Source organism: Oncorhynchus keta, chromosome 23 (genome assembly GCF_023373465.1).
Source record: "Oncorhynchus keta strain PuntledgeMale-10-30-2019 chromosome 23, Oket_V2, whole genome shotgun sequence".
In the NCBI taxonomy this organism is placed as follows: Eukaryota; Metazoa; Chordata; class Actinopteri; order Salmoniformes; family Salmonidae; genus Oncorhynchus; species Oncorhynchus keta.
Window position 1 is genome coordinate 5,154,756 of NC_068443.1, and position 18,928 is coordinate 5,173,683.

Consider the following 18,928-nt stretch of genomic DNA (forward strand, 5'->3'; position numbering starts at 1 on the left):
ATGTCAAAAAGATAAGCAGAATAATATATTGTTTTTAGGCTTTATGTTTGGTTTTGGTTGTATGAAAGCTATTTATATCGATAAAAAACCTTTTGATAGTGTTTTCCAGTAGTTGTTTTGCTTGCTGTAGCCTAGTTGGGTCTTGTAATAGAGACCCCAAACAGCAACAGCTGAGTGTGACTAGCTGCTGGGCTGACCAGCACAATGTTTTCATTGTAAAGGCCTAATTACTGACCACATGAAGCTCGCGGAGTGACGAGGTCAGTGGCGGAAGTTGGGTCGCGTTTATAACGGGATGGAAGCCAAATAGTGAGGCACTGGGTACTTAGTAGTAGTGGCAATTTGAGTTGAGTAAAATATTGGTTGGTTGGTTAGTGTGTGTGTGTGTGTGTGTGTGTGTGTGTGTGTGTGTGTGTGTGTGTGTGTGCGTGTGCGTGTGCGTGTGTATGTGTATGTATGTGTGTGTGTGTGTGTGTGTGTTGCACAGTGCTATGCAACACTGCAATTCAGGTATTTCTGCTGCTGTGAGTCATTGAATTATTTATATTAGTCACCCCCCCACACACACACACACACACACACACACACAAGCACACACCCACCTGTACACTCACCATTACATTTGACCTAAGTGAGAGGGGATGTCAAGGAACAGAATGTCTCTTGGAGAGATTTTCATCAAATTGCAGAAGAAAACCATAACTCGCTCTGAAACAACATGTTGTATTTAGGCAATAAGGCCCGAGGAGGTGTGGTATATGGCCAATATATCACGGCTAAGGATGGTTCTTATGCTCAATGCAACACGGTGTGCCTGGATACAGCCCTTAGCCGTGGTATTTTGGTCGGATATCACCATCCCAGAGGTGCCTTATTGCTATTGTAAACTGGTTACCAACATAATTAGAAAAGTAAACGAGTCATTTTGTCTCATACCCATGGAATATTGTCTGATATACCACAGCTTTCAGCCAATCAGCATCCAGGACCCAATTTACCCGGTTTATAAATACACATATTGTAGTGCAACTTTTGCAATCACTACAAATGGATAATGCAGTTAGTCATGCAACCAGACATGAGATAGTTCCTTCTCTGTAGAAACTGTGCGTTCTTTCTTTTAACACCAAGACAAATTCCTAGCAACCATGTGTTATATAAATTAGTCTTGACTGCCTTGTCCCGATAGTTATATCTGTGAGTATGACACTGAGTACTGTGTTGTTACCTGGGATACTGTCAGAGTTATTTTATTTATTTTTTAAACTTTATTTAACTAGGCAAGTCAGTTAAGAACAAATTCTTATGTTCAATGATGGCCTAGGAACAGTGGGTTAACTGCCTGCTCAGGGGCAGAATGACAGATTTGTACCTTGTCAGCTCGGGGGTTTGAACTTCCAACCTTCCGGTTACTAGTCCAACGCTAACCACTAGGCTACCCTGCCGTTATATAGTGGACACTGACAGGGCAGTCTGTTCTCGACTTAATTCTTCCTAGTAGTAGATACCTCCTATTCCTTCCTAGTAGTACACTCCTCTTAAACCTTCCTAGTAGTACACTCCTCTTAAACCTTCCTAGTAGTACACTCCTCTTAAACCTTCCTAGTAGTACACTCCTCTTATTCCTTCCTAGTAGTACACTCCTCTTAAACCTTCCTAGTAGTACACTCCTCTTAAACCTTCCTAGTAGTACACTCCTCTTAAACCTTCTTAGTAACAGATTCCTCCTATTCCTTCCTAGTAGTACACTCCTCTTATTCCTTCCTAGTAGTACACTCCTCTTAAACCTTCTTAGTAACAGATTCCTCCTATTCCTTCCTAGTAGTACACTCCTCTTAAACCTTCTTAGTAACAGATTCCTCCTATTCCTTCCTAGTAGTACACTCCTCTTAAACCTTCTTAGTAACAGACTCCTCTTAAACCTTCCTAGTAACAGATTCCTCCTATTCCTTCCTAGTAGTACACTCCTCTTAAACCTTCTTAGTAACAGATTCCTCCTATTCCTTCCTAGTAACAGATTCCTCCTATTCCTTCCTAGTAACAGATTCCTCCTATTCCTTCCTAGTAACAGATTCCTCCTATTCCTTCCTAGTAGTACACTCCTCTTAAACCTTCTTAGTAACAGATTCCTCCTATTCCTTCCTAGTAGTACACTCCTCTTATTCCTTCCTAGTAGTACACTCCTCTTAAACCTTCTTAGTAACAGATTCCTCCTATTCCTTCCTAGTAGTACACTCCTCTTATTCCTTCCTAGTAGTACACTCCTCTTAAACCTTAGTAACAGACTCCTCTTAAACCTTCTTAGTAACAGATTCCTCCTATTCCTTCCTAGTAGTACACTCCTCTTATTCCTTCCTAGTAGTACACTCCTCTTAAACCTTCTTAGTAACAGATTCCTCCTATTCCTTCCTAGTAGTACACTCCTCTTATTCCTTCCTAGTAGTACACTCCTCTTAAACCTTCTTAGTAACAGATTCCTCCTATTCCTTCCTAGTAGTACACTCCTCTTATTCCTTCCTAGTAACAGATTCCTCCTATTCCTTCCTAGTAACAGATTCCTCCTATTCCTTCCTAGTAACAGATTCCTCCTATTCCTTCCTATTAGTAGAACAGGGGGTGGACAAGAGTTCAAATGACTAGAATAGAGAGCTTTTCTGCGACAACAAGCCTCTACACCAGGTGTATTCAAGCTGAAGTACACAACCCTCCAGGGGTCCTACTGGGGGTTATACTGGGGGTTCTACTCTGGGTTCTACTGTGGGTTCTACTGGGGGTTCTACTCTGGGTTCTACTGGGGGGTCTGCAAAAATATACAAATATAAAAGCAGGATAAAATATTGTTTTTGTTATTGTTTTTCTGTATATCACTACAAAACCAACAAAATGCAGCTCATTTTGAATGACATATCTATAGTATAGAAGAGGGTCATTTCTTATTTCCAATGACTTTATTTCTCAACCCCTAATATTAACATGGAGTGAAATAACACTTGCTGGAGTATCTGACAGGCTTTGAAAATGTACCCTTGAGTACCCCTCGTGGCAAGGCGGTAAGTCTCCTTGACTTGGACATGTATGTTTGCTAACGCACGGCTAACCGTTGTTGAACCAGCTGAACAGCTACTTGCACAAATGCATTTGGAGTTTATTTTTATTTTTTAAATGTTTTTTTAACTGATAGGCTGATGATGTCTTCTAATTTTAACCATAGGTCAAAAATAATGAAAAAAATATTTACTCAAATCTATTCATTTGAAAATGTTGATTACTTCTCCTTGCCATTATCATTCACAAAAATTAAACATGGGTAAAATAAATGTGCAAAAAGTTGAAGACCACTGCTCTACTCTCTTGTATTTGACACTTTACGTTAGAGTCCAGTTGAGCCTATTTAAGTATGTATTTACAGTAGTATTCAACACAAGCTACGTTTGTAATCATTAAACAGGCCTGTATGTTGCTTGTTCTGTGTGGGCTTGGTTTCCACTGTACCTCCCTGTTTCACTGGGGCCAAAATAGCCTGCTCTAGACATCATTTTCCCTCAGAAATATTCCTTCCTGGACTCCCTCTCTCCCTGTTTCACTGGGGCCAAAATAGCCTGCTCTAGACATCATTTTCCCTCAGAAATATTCCTTCCTGGACTCCCTCTCTCCCTGTTTCACTGGGGCCAAAATAGCCTGCTCTAGACATCATTTTCCCTCAGAAATATTCCTTCCTGGACTCCCTCCCTCCCTGTTTCCACGTTTTCTTCCTGATAAACGTCCCTGGAATCATTGGAATGTTAATGAGGAGAAGGAAAGAGAGAAAGAGCTATTGACATTTTTAGCCTAGCCTGCAGTTTCCCTTGTCTTTCACTAAAGCAACAACAAAACAAAAAAAATGGATTGCAATAGTTATTGAGCATGTTTCTGACACAGGTTATCAATATCTCAGCTAGTGATGGTTGGATCATCTATAGGGGCCGCTTTCATTAGTTTAAATGAGCAGATGTCCTCCTTTTAAAACCTGTCAAACCGGTACAGGTACTTCAGTCAAGGAATGAGGTTGGAAAACAACGCTCCTAACCGGTGAACAACAAAAGCAGTATCAGATTACTCTGCTGTGGTTTTTTGCCCATTGACAACGAGACATAGATCTAATTTATTGTTGGCAGTTTGTTGAAATGTTATTGGAAAGGAAAGTCCCAGTGATGTTTTTGTTTTGCATATGTATTTTGATGCGTGTTTGACATGTAAATGTCGTGGGTGAAATTGAGCAGTGTGTACGTTACTGAGTAAATACCGCACTTTGCAACTTTGCATGACTCAACCATTGGGGTATTGGTAAACTCTGTTTTCACCAGACTGATATTAGCTATAGTAGTCAGAAAATGCATTATAAATAACGTCAGTGTGCCAAAAAAAAGCTTGTGAATCACTGTTACACACGTTCAGTTATTACGGTAGACTACTGATTCACCGAGTGAGTGGGCACGGCATTGTGTATGACTCATGGACATATCGAGGGCTGTGAAAATATTTTTTTTCTCAAATGTAATCTGACTTAATAGCAGGACTTTCTGTGATTAATCACAAATTTGCTAAAATTGAGCTGTAATTTAAGATTTTATATATAAAAAGTATTACAAGGATATTAATGTCTCGATTTAGCAAAATCAGATACATTGATAAAGTACAACTTTCTTTTATTTTTTTTATTTATTTTTTACCTCAATGTCAACTTGTTTTGACATCACGTTGTTGTTGGTGTTTTTAGCTAGAAAAGTTATATATTTATGATGTTTTCAGACAATACAATTAATCACGATAAAATAAATTGTGCACTAAAAATGACAAAAAAAGTTAACTTAAGTGAACTTTAACAGTCGTAATTGTTATACCTCAGTTTTCACGAGACATATAGTCAGCAAAATACGGTGCCTTAAAGCTATTAAATGTTATTTTTTTAACCTTTATTTAACTAGGCAAGTCGGTTAAGAACCAATTCATTATTTTCCATGACGGCTTAGGAACAGTGGGGTTAACTGCCTGTTCGGGGGATTTGAACTTGCAACCTTTCGGTTACTAGTCCAACGCTCTAACCACTAGGCTACCCTGCCGCCCCACTATTACACATCCATGTACTACAGTTAGTGAGTATTCATTCATCACCATCGCAGAATTAATGTGTATTGTTAATGTATATTCACCATCTTTCAAAAAAAAACTGTTTTGTATCCAGGCAGATCGTCTAACCGCCCTAGAGAAGCCATGAGTGGGGTCCTGAAGAGGAAGTATTCCGAGGTAGAAGAGGAGGACCCTTGCTACTCCTCCCCATCTTCCTCCACCTCTTCCTCCTCCCCCTCCTCCTCCGCCTCCTCGGAATGGGAGTCGGATGAGGAGAGCCGCAACAGTGACAACCAAGACTTCAACTCTGCCTCACCTACCTCCCATCTACCCAGTAAGTCAATAAGAATGATGTAGCTACATTTAACACATCTCAGAATGATGTAGCTACATTTAACACATCTCAGAATGATGTAGCTACATTTAACACATCTCAGAATGATGTAGCTACATTTAACACATCTCAGAATGATGTAGCTACATTTAACACATCTCAGAATGATGTAGCTACATGACCACATCTCAGAATGATGTAGCTACATTTACCACATCTCAGAATGATGTAGCTACATTTACCACATCTCAGAATGATGTAGCTACATTTAACACATCTCAGAATGATGTAGCTACATGACCACATCTCAGAATGATGTAGCTACATGACCACATCTCAGAATGATGTAGCTACATTTAACACATCTCAGAATGATGTAGCTACATTTAACACATCTCAGAATGATGTAGCTACATTTAACACATCTCAGAATGATGTAGCTACATGACCACATCTCAGAATGATGTAGCTACATTTAACACATCTCAGAATGATGTAGCTACATTTAACACATCTCAGAATGAGAACCACATCTCAGAATGATGTAGCTACATTTAACACATCTCAGAATGATGTAGCTACATTTAACACATCTCAGAATGATGTAGCTACATTTAACACATCTCAGAATGATGTAGCTACATTTAACACATCTCAGAATGATGTAGCTACATTTAACACATCTCAGAATGATGTAGCTACATGACCACATCTGTTGATGATCCATGTTATTACAATCTTAAAGCAATATTTTGGCCAGTAGATCTCACGAGGAAAGCCCCTGAATGTATAGTATGCAGTATGTTTTATACAGTATGTCTATATACAGTATATGTTAATGTATATCATTTTTATGGTCATTGGTCAATAAACTTGCAATGAATATGTCTTATCTTTCAAATAAATGCAAAGCTACACTATTGTTATCAGAGTCACTTGCTAGGGAGTGTATTGAAGGAGTGTCCCATTATCACACTACAGCAGCTAAGTTACAACCTGCTGATAGCAGAGAATAGACTTCTCTTTGAGGCACTGGGCTTTGCCCCTTGCGTTTGACTGAATCATTTGACTAAGCAATATGATGTGAATTACAGTTATCATGCCTAAGCTGCAAATAGGTTCATGTTATTTCATTCAAAGATCACTACAAACTCCAGCGACTCTTGTTTTGTACTGTTTTCAATGGACAGCACATAGACACACTTCCCTCAGGCTCAACATAGTCTATTAGATTGTGGTTGTTATTTTGATTTCATGGACCAAAAAGCAAAACAAAAAAACTATTTATATTTCATGTGGTAATAATTTTTTTCTCCAAACCACATTGAGAGTTAGATTCATTACAGAATAGACGTGAAATAGGTCATAAATAGTTAATCAATCATGAAACTACCATTTCTCCCCCACACTACTGAAAACACACTGTGTCCCAGTATGGAATGTCTTTAGCCAAAATAACAGCAGCGGAACTAAGCTGAATCCCAAATGGTACGCTCTTTCCTATGTAGTGCACTTCTTTTGATCAGGGCCCCTATAGGTAATAGGGTGCTATTTGGGACATGGAATAGGTTACTACGTAGCTTGCTGAGCTGTTGTTTACCAACCTCCTCACTTTTGAGTTCCTTCTCCACTCCAGCATGTGAAGGTCAAACGACTCGTTATCATGAGGCCAAACTGTCAAATGTAAACAGCGACCTGATGAGTCATCAGTGACCTGATGGGTATTTAACAGTCTCTTAGTAGTAGGGTGGTTACTTCTCACCAAACTGCAGAGCGGTTAGAGGGTCTTACTATAATTATAAGCAGGGTCTCTTTCTGTCTCTGTGTTGAGGGAGACATTGTCTTTCTCTCTCTTCATTCTCTCTCATTTGGCTTCGTTTGCATTATTATAAGTACTCCTTGGTGTTTTATTTCTAGCAGATAAACTCCCCTATGTTCAACTGTGGTGACCCAGTTGACAAAGTTGTTAACACTGGGTTGTAACTTGCAACCATTGACAGTAGGTGAGGTAGTGTAGTCTGCCACCCAGTGGCGGCTGACAGAACTGCAGGATCAGCACTTTCAGCATACTTATTTTTTAATTTTTTAAATTTATTTAACTCGTAAAGTCAGTTAAGTACAAATTCATATTTACAATGACGGCTTAAGGCAAAAGGCCTCCTGCGGGGACAGGGGTTGGGATTAAAAATACAATAAAACTATTTAAAAAATATATAAATATAGGACAAAACACACATCACGACAAGAGAGACATCAAAACGCTACATTCAGAACTGATATGCAGTAGCTCTAACAAGCTGACATTGACAAAGGCATAGAATACACCAACTTCTTGTCGTGACTCTAAACCTTGTTTCCCCTCCTCCTCCTCCTCCTCCTCCTCCTCCTCCTCCTCCTCCTCCTCCACCACCAACAGTCCGCTCCATCCTGAAGAGCCCAAAACTTTCCCATGACAACAGCGGCCATAGCAACAGCGTTGTCTTCAACCAGGTGACGGTGTTCCTGTTCCAGCGTTGCCAGGGTTTCACCAGCGTTCCGAGACGCGGCGGTGCCACCCTGGGCATGGTGAGGAAGCACAGCGCCCTCCGGAGGTACACACTGGCAGAGCACACCCAGGAGAGACGAAGGAGGCGCAGGGAGAGACTCAGAGATAGACTGAGGGAGGAGAGGCTGGAGACACTCAGACAGAGAGTAAGTATTCTAGACTTCTAATCGACTAGTGAGCACTGTAGACCTCATTGCCCAGGCGGTTTCCCTTGAACCAGATGAAGCCTACCCCTGAAATAAAAAGCATGCTGTCCTGTGTTTGTCCCAGTCGAGTGCAAACGGACCATTCTGGTATAGTTTCTTGCATCCCATTTGCTTAAATTAAAATCAAAATCAAATAATCAAATCAAATGTTGTTTGTCACATGCGCCGAAAACAACAGGTGTATATTTTAGAGTGAAATGCTGACTAACAAGCCTTTAACCAACAATGCAGTTAAGAAAAAATAAGTGTTAAGAAAGTATTTACTAAATAAACTGAAGTAAGGAATAAATCAAATAAAAAAAAATTTAAAATTTAAAAAATAGTTAAAGAGCAACAATAAAATAACAGTAACGAGGTTATATACAGGGGGTACCGGTACAGAGTCAATGTGGAGGCTATATACAGGGTATTACGGTACAGAGTCAATGTGGAGACTATATACAGGGTATTACGGTACAGAGTCAATGTGGAGGCTATATACAGGGTATTACGGTACAGAGTCAATGTGGAGGCTATATACAGGGGGTACCGGTACAGAGTCAATGTGGAGGCTATATACAGGGGGTACCGGTACAGAGTCAATGTGGAGGCTATATACAGGGGGTACCGGTACAGAGTCAATGTGGAGGCTATATACAGGGGGTACCGGTACAGAGTCAATGTGGAGGCTATATACAGGGGGTACCGGTACAGAGTCAGTGTGGAGGCTATATACAGGGGGTACCGGTACAGAGTCAATGTGGAGGCTATATACAGGGGGTACCGGTACAGAGTCAATGTGGAGGCTATATACAGGGGGTACCGGTACAGAGTCAATGTGGAGGCTATATACAGGGTATTACGGTACAGAGTCAATGTGGAGGCTATATACAGGGTATTACGGTACAGAGTCAATGTGGAGACTATATACAGGGTATTACGGTACAGAGTCAATGTGGAGACTATATACAGGGTATTACGGTACAGAGTCAATGTGGAGACTATATACAGGGTATTACGGTACAGAGTCAATGTGGAGACTATATACAGGGGTACCGGTACAGAGTCAATGTGGAGGCTATATACAGGGTACCGGTACAGAGTCAGTGTGGAGGCTATATACAGGGTATACGGTACAGAGTCAATGTGGAGGCTATATACAGGGTATTACGGTACAGAGTCAATGTGGAGGCTATATACAGGGGGTACCGGTACCGAGTCAGTGTGGAGGCTATATACAGGGGTACCGGTACCGAGTCAGTGTGGAGGCTATATACAGGGGTACCGGTACAGAGTCAATGTGGAGGCTATATACAGGGTATTACGGTACAGAGTCAATGTGGAGACTATATACAGGGTATTACGGTACAGAGTCAATGTGGAGGCTATATACAGGGGGTACCGGTACAGAGTCAATGTGGAGGCTATATACAGGGGGTACCGGTACAGAGTCAGTGTGGAGGCTATATACAGGGTATTACGGTACAGAGTCAATGTGGAGGCTATATACAGGGTATTACGGTACAGAGTCAATGTGGAGGCTATATACAGGGGGTACCGGTACCGAGTCAGTGTGGAGGCTATATACAGGGGGTACCGGTACAGAGTCAGTGTGGAGGCTATATACAGGGGGTACCGGTACAGAGTCAATGTGGAGGCTATATACTGGGTATTACGGTACAGAGTCAATGTGGAGGCTATATACAGGGTATTACGGTACAGAGTCAATGTGGAGGCTATATACAGGGGGTACCGGTACAGAGTCAATGTGGAGACTATATACAGGGTATTACGGTACAGAGTCAATGTGGAGACTATATACAGGGTATTACGGTACAGAGTCAATGTGGGGGCTATATACAGGGGGTACCGGTACAGAGTCAATGTGGAGGCTATATACAGGGTATTACGGTACAGAGTCAATGTGGAGGCTATATACAGGGGGTACTGGTACAGAGTCAATGTGGAGGCTATATACAGGGGGTACCGGTACAGAGTCAATGTGGAGACTCTATATACAGGGGGTACTGGTACAGAGTCAATGTGGAGGCTATATACAGGGCGTACTGGTACAGAGTCAATGTGGAGGCTATATACAGGGTATTACGGTACAGAGTCAATGTGGAGGCTATATACAGGGGGTACTGGTACAGAGTCAATGTGGAGGCTATATACAGGGGGTACTGGTACAGAGTCAATGTGGAGGCTATATACAGGGCGTACTGGTACAGAGTCAATGTGGAGACAATATACAGGGGGCACCGGTACAAAATGTAATTTTGTAACTCAAATGAACTATGCCTTTAACATTGAAATGGAGGAAGAACAGCACCATCTAGTGGTCAGAACAGGACATAGGATGGAACAAAATCCAAACAACTTCAATGACTCCTTTCTGATTATGGGGGGATCACCAGATTCACTGAGAATGCATAGGGTGAAGAAACAATAGAGTTGCTCCATACTACTCATCAGTCATAGCAGCTCCATACTTCTCATCAGTCATAACAGCTCCATACTACTGGTCAGTCATAACAGCTCCATACTACTGGTCAGTCATAGCAGCTCCATACTACTGGTCAGTCATAGCAGCTCCATACTACTGGTCAGTCATAGCAGCTCCATACTACTGGTCAGTCATAGCAGCTCCATACTACTGGTCAGTCATAGCAGCTCCATACTACTGGTCAGTCATAGCAGCTCCATACTACTGGTCAGTCATAGCAGCTCCATACTACTGGTCAGTCATAGCAGCTCCATACTACTGGTCAGTCATAGCAGCTCCATACTACTGGTCAGTCATAGCAGCTCCATACTACTGGTCAGTCATAGCAGCTCCATACTACTGGTCAGTCATAGCAGCTCCATACTACTGGTCAGTCATAGCAGCTCCATACTACTGGTCAGTCATAGCAGCTCCATACTACTGGTCAGTCATAGCAGCTCCATACTACTGGTCAGTCATAGCAGCTCCATACTACTGGTCAGTCATAGCAGCTCCATACTACTGGTCAGACATAGCAGCTCCATACTACTGGTCAGTCATAGCAGCTCAATACTACTGGTCAGTCATAGCAGCTCCATACTACTGGTCAGACATAGCAGCTCCATACTACTGGTCAGTCATAGCAGCTCCATACTACTGGTCAGTCATAGCAGCTCCATACTACTGGTCAGTCATAGCAGCTCCATACTACTGGTCAGTCATAGCAGCTCCATACTACTGGTCAGTCATAGCAGCTCCATACTACTGGTCAGTCATAGCAGCTCCATACTACTGGTCAGTCATAGCAGCTCCATACTACTGGTCAGTCATAGCAGCTCCATACTACTCATCAGTCATAGCAGCTCCATACTACTGGTCAGTCATAGCAGCTCCATACTACTGGTCAGTCATAGCAGCTCCATACTACTGGTCAGACATAGCAGCTCCATACTACTGGTCAGTCATAGCAGCTCCATACTACTGGTCAGACATAGCAGCCCCATACTACTGGTCAGTCATAGCAGCTCCATACTACTGGTCAGACATAGCAGCTCCATACTACTGGTCAGACATAGCAGCCCCATACTACTGGTCAGTCATAGCAGCTCCATACTACTGGTCAGTCATAGCAGTTAGTCAGTCATAGAGAACTGATACTATATACCACAGGCATCGTGGTAATAGTTGGAGCAGAGTCAGTGGAATCGTATCAAATACATCAAACACATGGTTTCCATGGTTTCCAGGTTCCCATTCCACTGGCTCCATTCCAGTCCCATTACTGGATGAGCAGCCCCATCCTACTGGTCCATCAGCAGCCTCCATACTGCTGGTCACATAGCAGCTGGATAGTTTGGGTATGGGGCTCTGTGGATGGTTGGTCAGTCATAGGGGTCTACTACTGGTCAGTCATAGGGGGTCCCATACTACTGGTCAGTCATAGGGGTACTCTGTGGTCAGTCATAGGTTACTACTGGTCAGTCATGCAGCTCCATACTACTGGTCAGTCTGTGGGTGGTTGATGGTCAGTCATAGTCTGTGGGTGGTTGGGCTCCATACTCTGGTCAGTCATAGCAGCTCAATACTACTGGTGTGTCTGTGGCAGCTCCATACAACTGGTCATTTCAACATAATAATGTTGGTCAGTCATCTTATCTGTTTCTAACTACTGGTCAGTCATGGCCTTCTAAATGACATGGATAGCAGCCCAGACTACTGGTTACTGTAATAACAGCTCCATACTAGATGGGTTACTGAATAAGCAGTGGAACGACCCGGATGGAACTGATACTATAACATGGATCGTGGTAGATGGGTTACTGTGGAATCGTATAAATACATCAAACACATGGTTTCCATGGTTTCTGTTCCCACATGGAATGGCCAGATGGGTTACTGTAATAACATGGAGCGACCTCTGCTGATGGGTTACTGTAATAACATGGAACGACTGATGGGTTACTGTAATAACATGGAACGTCTGTGGATGGTTACTGTAATCATGGAGGTGGATGGGTTACTGTAATGACATGGAGCGACCGGATGGGGGTCTGTGGGTGGTTGGAACGTGGGTTACTGTAATAACATGGAACGACCTGATGGGTTACTGGGTAATAACCTGGAACGACCCAGATGGGTTACTGTAATAACATGGGGTGGGTTACTGTAATAACATGGAACATAATAGATGGGTTACTGTAATAACATGGAACTACCCAGATGGGTTACTGTAATAACATGGAACGACCCAGATGGGTTACTGTAATAACATGGAACGACCCAGATGGGTTACTGTAATAACATGGAACGACCCAGATGGGTTACTGTAATGACATGGAACGACCCGGATGGGTTACCCTAATGACATGGAACGACCCAGATGGGTTACTGTAATAACATGGAACGACCCAGATGGGTTACTGTAATAACATGGAACGACCCAGATGGGTTACTGTAATAACATGGAACGACCCAGATGGGTTACTGTAATAACATGGAACGACCCAGATGGGTTACTGTAATAACATGGAACGACCCAGATGGGTTACTGTAATAACATGGAACGACCCAGATGGGTTACTGTAATGACATGGAACGACCCAGATGGGTTACTGTAATGACATGGAACGACCCAGATGGGTTACTGTAATAACATGGAACGACCCAGATGGGTTACTGTAATAACATGGAACGACCCAGATGGGTTACTGTAATAACATGGAACGACCCAGATGGGTTACTGTAATAACATGGAACGACCCAGATGGGTTACTGTAATAACATGGAACGACCCAGGTGGGTTACTGTAATGACATGGAACGACCCAGATGGGTTACTGTAATGACATGGAACGACCAGATGGGTTACTGTAATAACATGGAAACGACCCAGATGGGTTACTGTAATAACATGGAAACGACCCAGATGGGTTACTGTAATAACATGGGAACGACCCAGATGGGTTACTGTAATAACATGGAACGACCCAGATGGGTTACTGTAATGACATGGAACGACCCAGATGGGTTACTGTAATAACATGGAACGACCAAGATGGGTTACTGTAATAACATGGAAACGACCCAGATGGGTTACTGTAATAACATGGAAACGACCCAGATGGGTTACTGTAATAACATGGAACGACCCAGATGGGTTACTGTAATAACATGGAACGACCCAGATGGGTTACTGTAATAACATGGAACGACCCAGGTGGGTTACTGTAATAACATGGAACGACCCAGATGGGTTACTGTAATAACATGGAACGACCCAGATGGGTTACTGTAATGACATGGAAACGACCAGATGGGTTACTGTAATGACATGGAACGACCCAGATGGGTTACTGTAATGACATGGAACGACCCAGATGGGTTACTGTAATAACATGGAACGACCCAGATGGGTTACTGTAATAACATGGAACGACCCAGATGGGTTACTGTAATAACATGGAACGACCCAGATGGGTTACTGTAATAACATGGAACGACCCAGATGGGTTACTGTAATAACATGGAACGACCCAGATGGGTTACTGTAATAACATGGAACGACCCAGATGGGTTACTGTAATAACATGGAACGACCCAGATGGGTTACTGTAATGACATGGAATGACCCAGATGGGTTACTGTAATAACATGGAACGACCCAGATGGGTTACTGTAATGACATGGAATGACCCAGATGGGTTACTGTAATAACATGGAACGACCCAGATGGGTTACTGTAATAACATGGAACGACCAGATGGGTTACTGTAATGACATGGAACGACCCAGATGGGTTACTGTAATAACATGGAACGACCCAGATGGGTTACTGTAATAACATGGAACGACCCAGATGGGTTACTGTAATAACATGGAAACGACCCAGATGGGTTGCATCTTGTTTTCCTTGACTCCCTTGAAAATACTCTAAAAGCATTTCAAAATAAAAGTTAAGGACGATGTGTAAATATTTTATTTGAAGTAACTCTCTTCTCTCCAGCTGACAGCCAGTGGCATTACGGACCAGGAGGAGTTAGATCGCCTCACCATCGATCAGATCGACCAGGTGCCTGACGAAGACATCGAGGCCCACCTCCCTGCGGCTGACCTTGAGGATGGGGAGGAGGATGGGGGTGACGGGGGGCTCCTGTACCCCTACGCTTCCCGCCAGAGACAGGCTCTACTCCGGGCGGCGGGGGCGAGGCACATCGACCGGGAGGAGAAGAGAGAGCTCCATGCTCTGAGGAAATCCCGAGAGGACTGTGGATGTGACTGCCAGGGATTCTGTGAACCTGAAACCTGCGCCTGTAGTCTGAACGGGATCAAGTGCCAGGTGAGAGCCATGCAGATGTGAGGGGTTTGATCCCTGGGCGTCTGATGAACAAAAGCCATTTGGCAAAGAATGAGTATTCTGTCCCACACCTAGATCAGATGCAAACTTTAGTCATATAATGAGCTATGATTTCAGTTATATAATGAGCTATGATTTCAGTTATATAATGAGCTAAGATTTCAGTTATATAATGAGCTATGATTTCAGTTATATAATGAGCTATGATTTCAGTTATATAATGAGCTATGATTTCAGTTATATAATGAGCTATGATTTCAGTTATATAATGAGCTATGATTTCAGTTATATAATGAGCTATGATTTCAGTTATATAATGAGCTATGATTTCAGTTATATAATGAGCTATGATTTCAGTTATATAATGAGCTAAGATTTCAGTTATATAATGAGCTATGATTTCAGTTATATAATGAGGTATGATTTCAGTTATATAATGAGCTATGATTTCAGTTATATAATGAGCTATGATTTCAGTTATATAATGAGCTATGATTTCAGTTATATAATGAGCTAAGATTTCAGTTATATAATGAGCTATGATTTCAGTTATATAATGAGCTATGATTTCAGTTATATAATGAGGTATGATTTCAGTTATATAATGAGCTATGATGTCAGTTATATAATGAGATATGATTTCAGTTATATAATGAGGTATGATTTCAGTTATATAATGAGCTATGATTTCAGTCATATAATGAGCTAAGATGAATGTGATCTCTCCCTGCAACAGATGGATCGCTCCAACTTCCCTTGCGGCTGCACAAAGGATGGCTGTGGGAATACTAACGGTCGCGTGGAGTTCAACTCCAGACGAGTCCAGACCCACTACATACACACTGTCATGAGGCTGGAACTGGAGAGGAGACTGCAGGATGAGATACTAACCCAGAGGAGAGACCCAGAGGAGAACGAAGATGATCTCCAGGAGCTCCAGGACCAGGGACAGCATCAGCAGGACAGTGCCCAGGAGGGGAGATGCCCCTTCGGGTTCACCCTGGAAGAAGAGGGCCTCCCTCTCTCCATCCCCACCACCCCTACCTTCCACTTCAGCTCTGAACTGTGTGAGGTTGAGAATAGTTGCTGTAGTGACATGACCGACTCGTCCGGCGTCTCTGCCCAGAGCGAGGACTCCGACGTGGGAGGAAGCCCTCGAGAGCACCAGCCTCTCTTGGATGTGGACGATGGAGGTGTGGCTTGTGTCCTCAGCTTCTGCGACTCTGACAATGAGGACTGCTCCATGGGCAGTGAAAGTGGCACAAAGCCAGGGAGACAACCGTCGCCACACCTTCGCCAGTGTGTCACCGGTTGCGACACGTCGTACGACCTCTGTAAAGACACCACAGCCACCCTCGGCCTGTCCAACGCACCCGGTTCACACACAGACAATACACAAAGGTACACAGAGAAGACACACAGACACACAGACAATACACAAAGGTACACAGAGAAGACACACAGACACACAGACAACACAGACAATACACAAAGGTACACAGAGAAGACACACAGACACACAGACAACACAGACAATACACAAAGGTACACAGAGAAGACACACAGACACACAGACAACAGCTACGGCGGCGGTTCTTTCATGGCCGAGTATCAAGACGACAATGCCAACCAAGCGACGGCCCTGTTCACCCACAGTCCCCTCCAGGACTACCCCAACACACCCTCTCCTTCCATAGACTACTCATCCAGCAGCTACATGGACCTCAGTCTCTCCTCTGACTCGGATTTGGAGCTCTTTGACAACTTCCCTACAGACTATAGCTCAGCCCCTCTACACAACTCATTCAAAGGCCACAAGCACCCTGACAACTTCCTTCATCTGCAAGTGTTGAGTTCTGCAAATGTCCCACAGTTCAATGAGACAGCTGGCATCTGCCTCCTGGAGTCTCTGATTGGCTTATCCGATCCAATAGAAACTCCTTCATCCACAGACAATCAGTTATTGGAGCAGGTAATTCAGTGACCAATGGGCTGAACTGTCAGGGTTCTGTGGGACCTGATTGGCTCATGGACATTAAAATGAGCCGAGAAGAACATTAATATGTACAGTCTACAGTTTGTATTTTAATAAGATATTTGAATGTACAGTATGAGATATTTTATTCAGATGTATTAAATACGATGTTGTTGAAGAAGAAGAGGCACATTATGGTTATTCATGATTTAGACAATATTATACATGAGCAAATATCACAAAACCCTAAATGTCATCACTACAAGACATAACATGTTTCATGTTTCTTGATGTTCACAGTTTTTTTTTTTTAAATGTGCTTTCCAGCAGTTATTTATAAATGATTATTCATTTAAAAAAAAGAACAATGGCTTAATTTATTTATTTACTTGATGTACATTTGTTTTTAGCTGAGAGATTGTATTGCTGGCATCACCATGAGACAGACAGATGGAGACATTCATGAAATGTTATGAATTGTATTCATGTGAAGTTTTGTTTCAATCAAGACTGTGGCACAATATTCAGAATTACAACATCTTGTCATGTATTATTAATTGTAGTACTACTACTGTGTATTGGCCTACATGAAATGATTTAGCTAAATGTATTGCTATTTATTTGTGTCAAAACGCCATAGTTTCATGTATTGGAGATCCATCTCTCTCCTCCACCATAGGTAACTTATTATTTCTTCTTCGTTTTGGCTTATTTGGCAAACTGAAATGTCATTGCTTTGCAAAAATATCAATGGAATCTGATATGTGCGCCGTGTATTTAAGAAAGTTTTGCATTGTCTGTCTTTTTAAGTTATTTTTTTATGGAAATATATTAGCATTTACAATGTGTTACTGAATCTTGTATTTTAAAGCAAAGTCAAATCTTCTATCAATGAATAAACATAAATCTTTTGGAACAATGTTAAACAGAGAGCTAACCTTTATTAGGCTACTGCATGTAAGACAGAACTAGAAACACCAACAATGTGACCAACCAAACAGTCTTCAAAAACATTATCATTGCAGTTAAAATAATAAGGTAATTAGTGAAGAAAAAAAGACTTCTTAAATTCACTTTGTTAATTTACTGTACTCCACAGAGATTCACTAAAGGGTTCTTTCTGACTAATAGGTGTCACGTGACTGATGAGATGGAAAGCGTCGCGGTAGCTATTGTTAAAGAAGAAACATCAAGACGAAGCAGCTGCTTTACAAGTGGGACACATTGTTGACACTAACATCCCGAGGGGTTCGTGCTGATTGTACGGAGATTGTGACAGCCGGGTTAAAATGGCGTCCCTTGACAGGGCAAGAACAAGATGTATGTCAGGAGAAGTGCAATATTATCATCAGGAGATTTATACTTGGAGTACAGAGGAGGGAATAAGAGAAGCAGAGGAGGTCTAGGAAAGAGAGAGGAAGAGGGTGAGCGTGAGTTGACTCAAAATGGCAGAAGAAAGGGAGATGATTTGTTGGAACAGAACGATAGAAAGTATAAACAGAGTGAGTTGAAGACGGGAAGAGAAATGGAAATGAATGAGGGCAAAGTATCGTAGGTAGTTGTGCTGAAGTTCTCGGGGCCGAGGCTTGCACTGAGGGTCAGGATAAAGATGAGTCGAGTAGGAGTGAAGTTTTTTTGGGGGGAAGTGGACCATTTGTGGTTTCAGGGTGGGTGAAAACAGAGTTAGATGCTGTGGAATCGGTGAGGGTAACCAGAAGTGGTCTTGTGATAATTGTTTGTGTTTCTGCTGGTCAGAGGGAGAAGGCGCTCCGTGTTAAACGAATGGGGACAAGATATGTGAATTGTTTTGCTCTCAAGAAAAGGGTGCCATTGAAAGGAGTGATTACTGGGGTAGCGGTAAATGTTAAAGTTGACCAACTGAAGGGCCCAGTGTTTGTGATGCCCGTCGTTTGGTGCGACGCAGACAGGGTGGCGAAACAGAAGA

At 42.4% G+C, this 18,928-nt stretch overlaps 1 protein-coding gene and 1 long non-coding RNA gene across 5 annotated transcripts in view; one reads left to right on the forward strand and one right to left on the reverse strand.

Annotated features, from left to right (window-relative positions):
- The window catches only part of LOC118371451 (cysteine/serine-rich nuclear protein 1-like), a 42,141-nt gene extending 24,856 nt beyond the window's left edge, over positions 1-17,285 (forward strand). For 2 of the 4 annotated variants that reach the window (XM_035756887.2, XM_052476012.1), the window contains exons 2-5: positions 5,222-5,440; positions 7,857-8,131; positions 14,658-14,990; positions 15,745-17,285. In XM_035756887.2, the coding sequence (XP_035612780.2) occupies positions 5,251-5,440; positions 7,857-8,131; positions 14,658-14,990; positions 15,745-16,992 (2,046 nt within the window). In that variant the 5' untranslated portion in view covers positions 5,222-5,250 and the 3' untranslated portion in view covers positions 16,993-17,285. The remainder of the gene's footprint in view (positions 1-5,221; positions 5,441-7,856; positions 8,132-14,657; positions 14,991-15,744) is intronic. The other 2 variants (XM_052476014.1, XM_052476013.1) reach the window with 2 other exon arrangements.
- LOC127910906 (uncharacterized) lies at positions 1,605-2,595 on the reverse strand. The gene is made up of 3 exons (XR_008076707.1): positions 2,298-2,595; positions 1,680-1,895; positions 1,605-1,625 (listed from the first exon to the last, which is right to left on the reverse strand). It is a non-coding gene; the product is annotated as an uncharacterized LOC127910906 (long non-coding RNA).
- Positions 17,286-18,928: the final 1,643 nt, after the last annotated feature.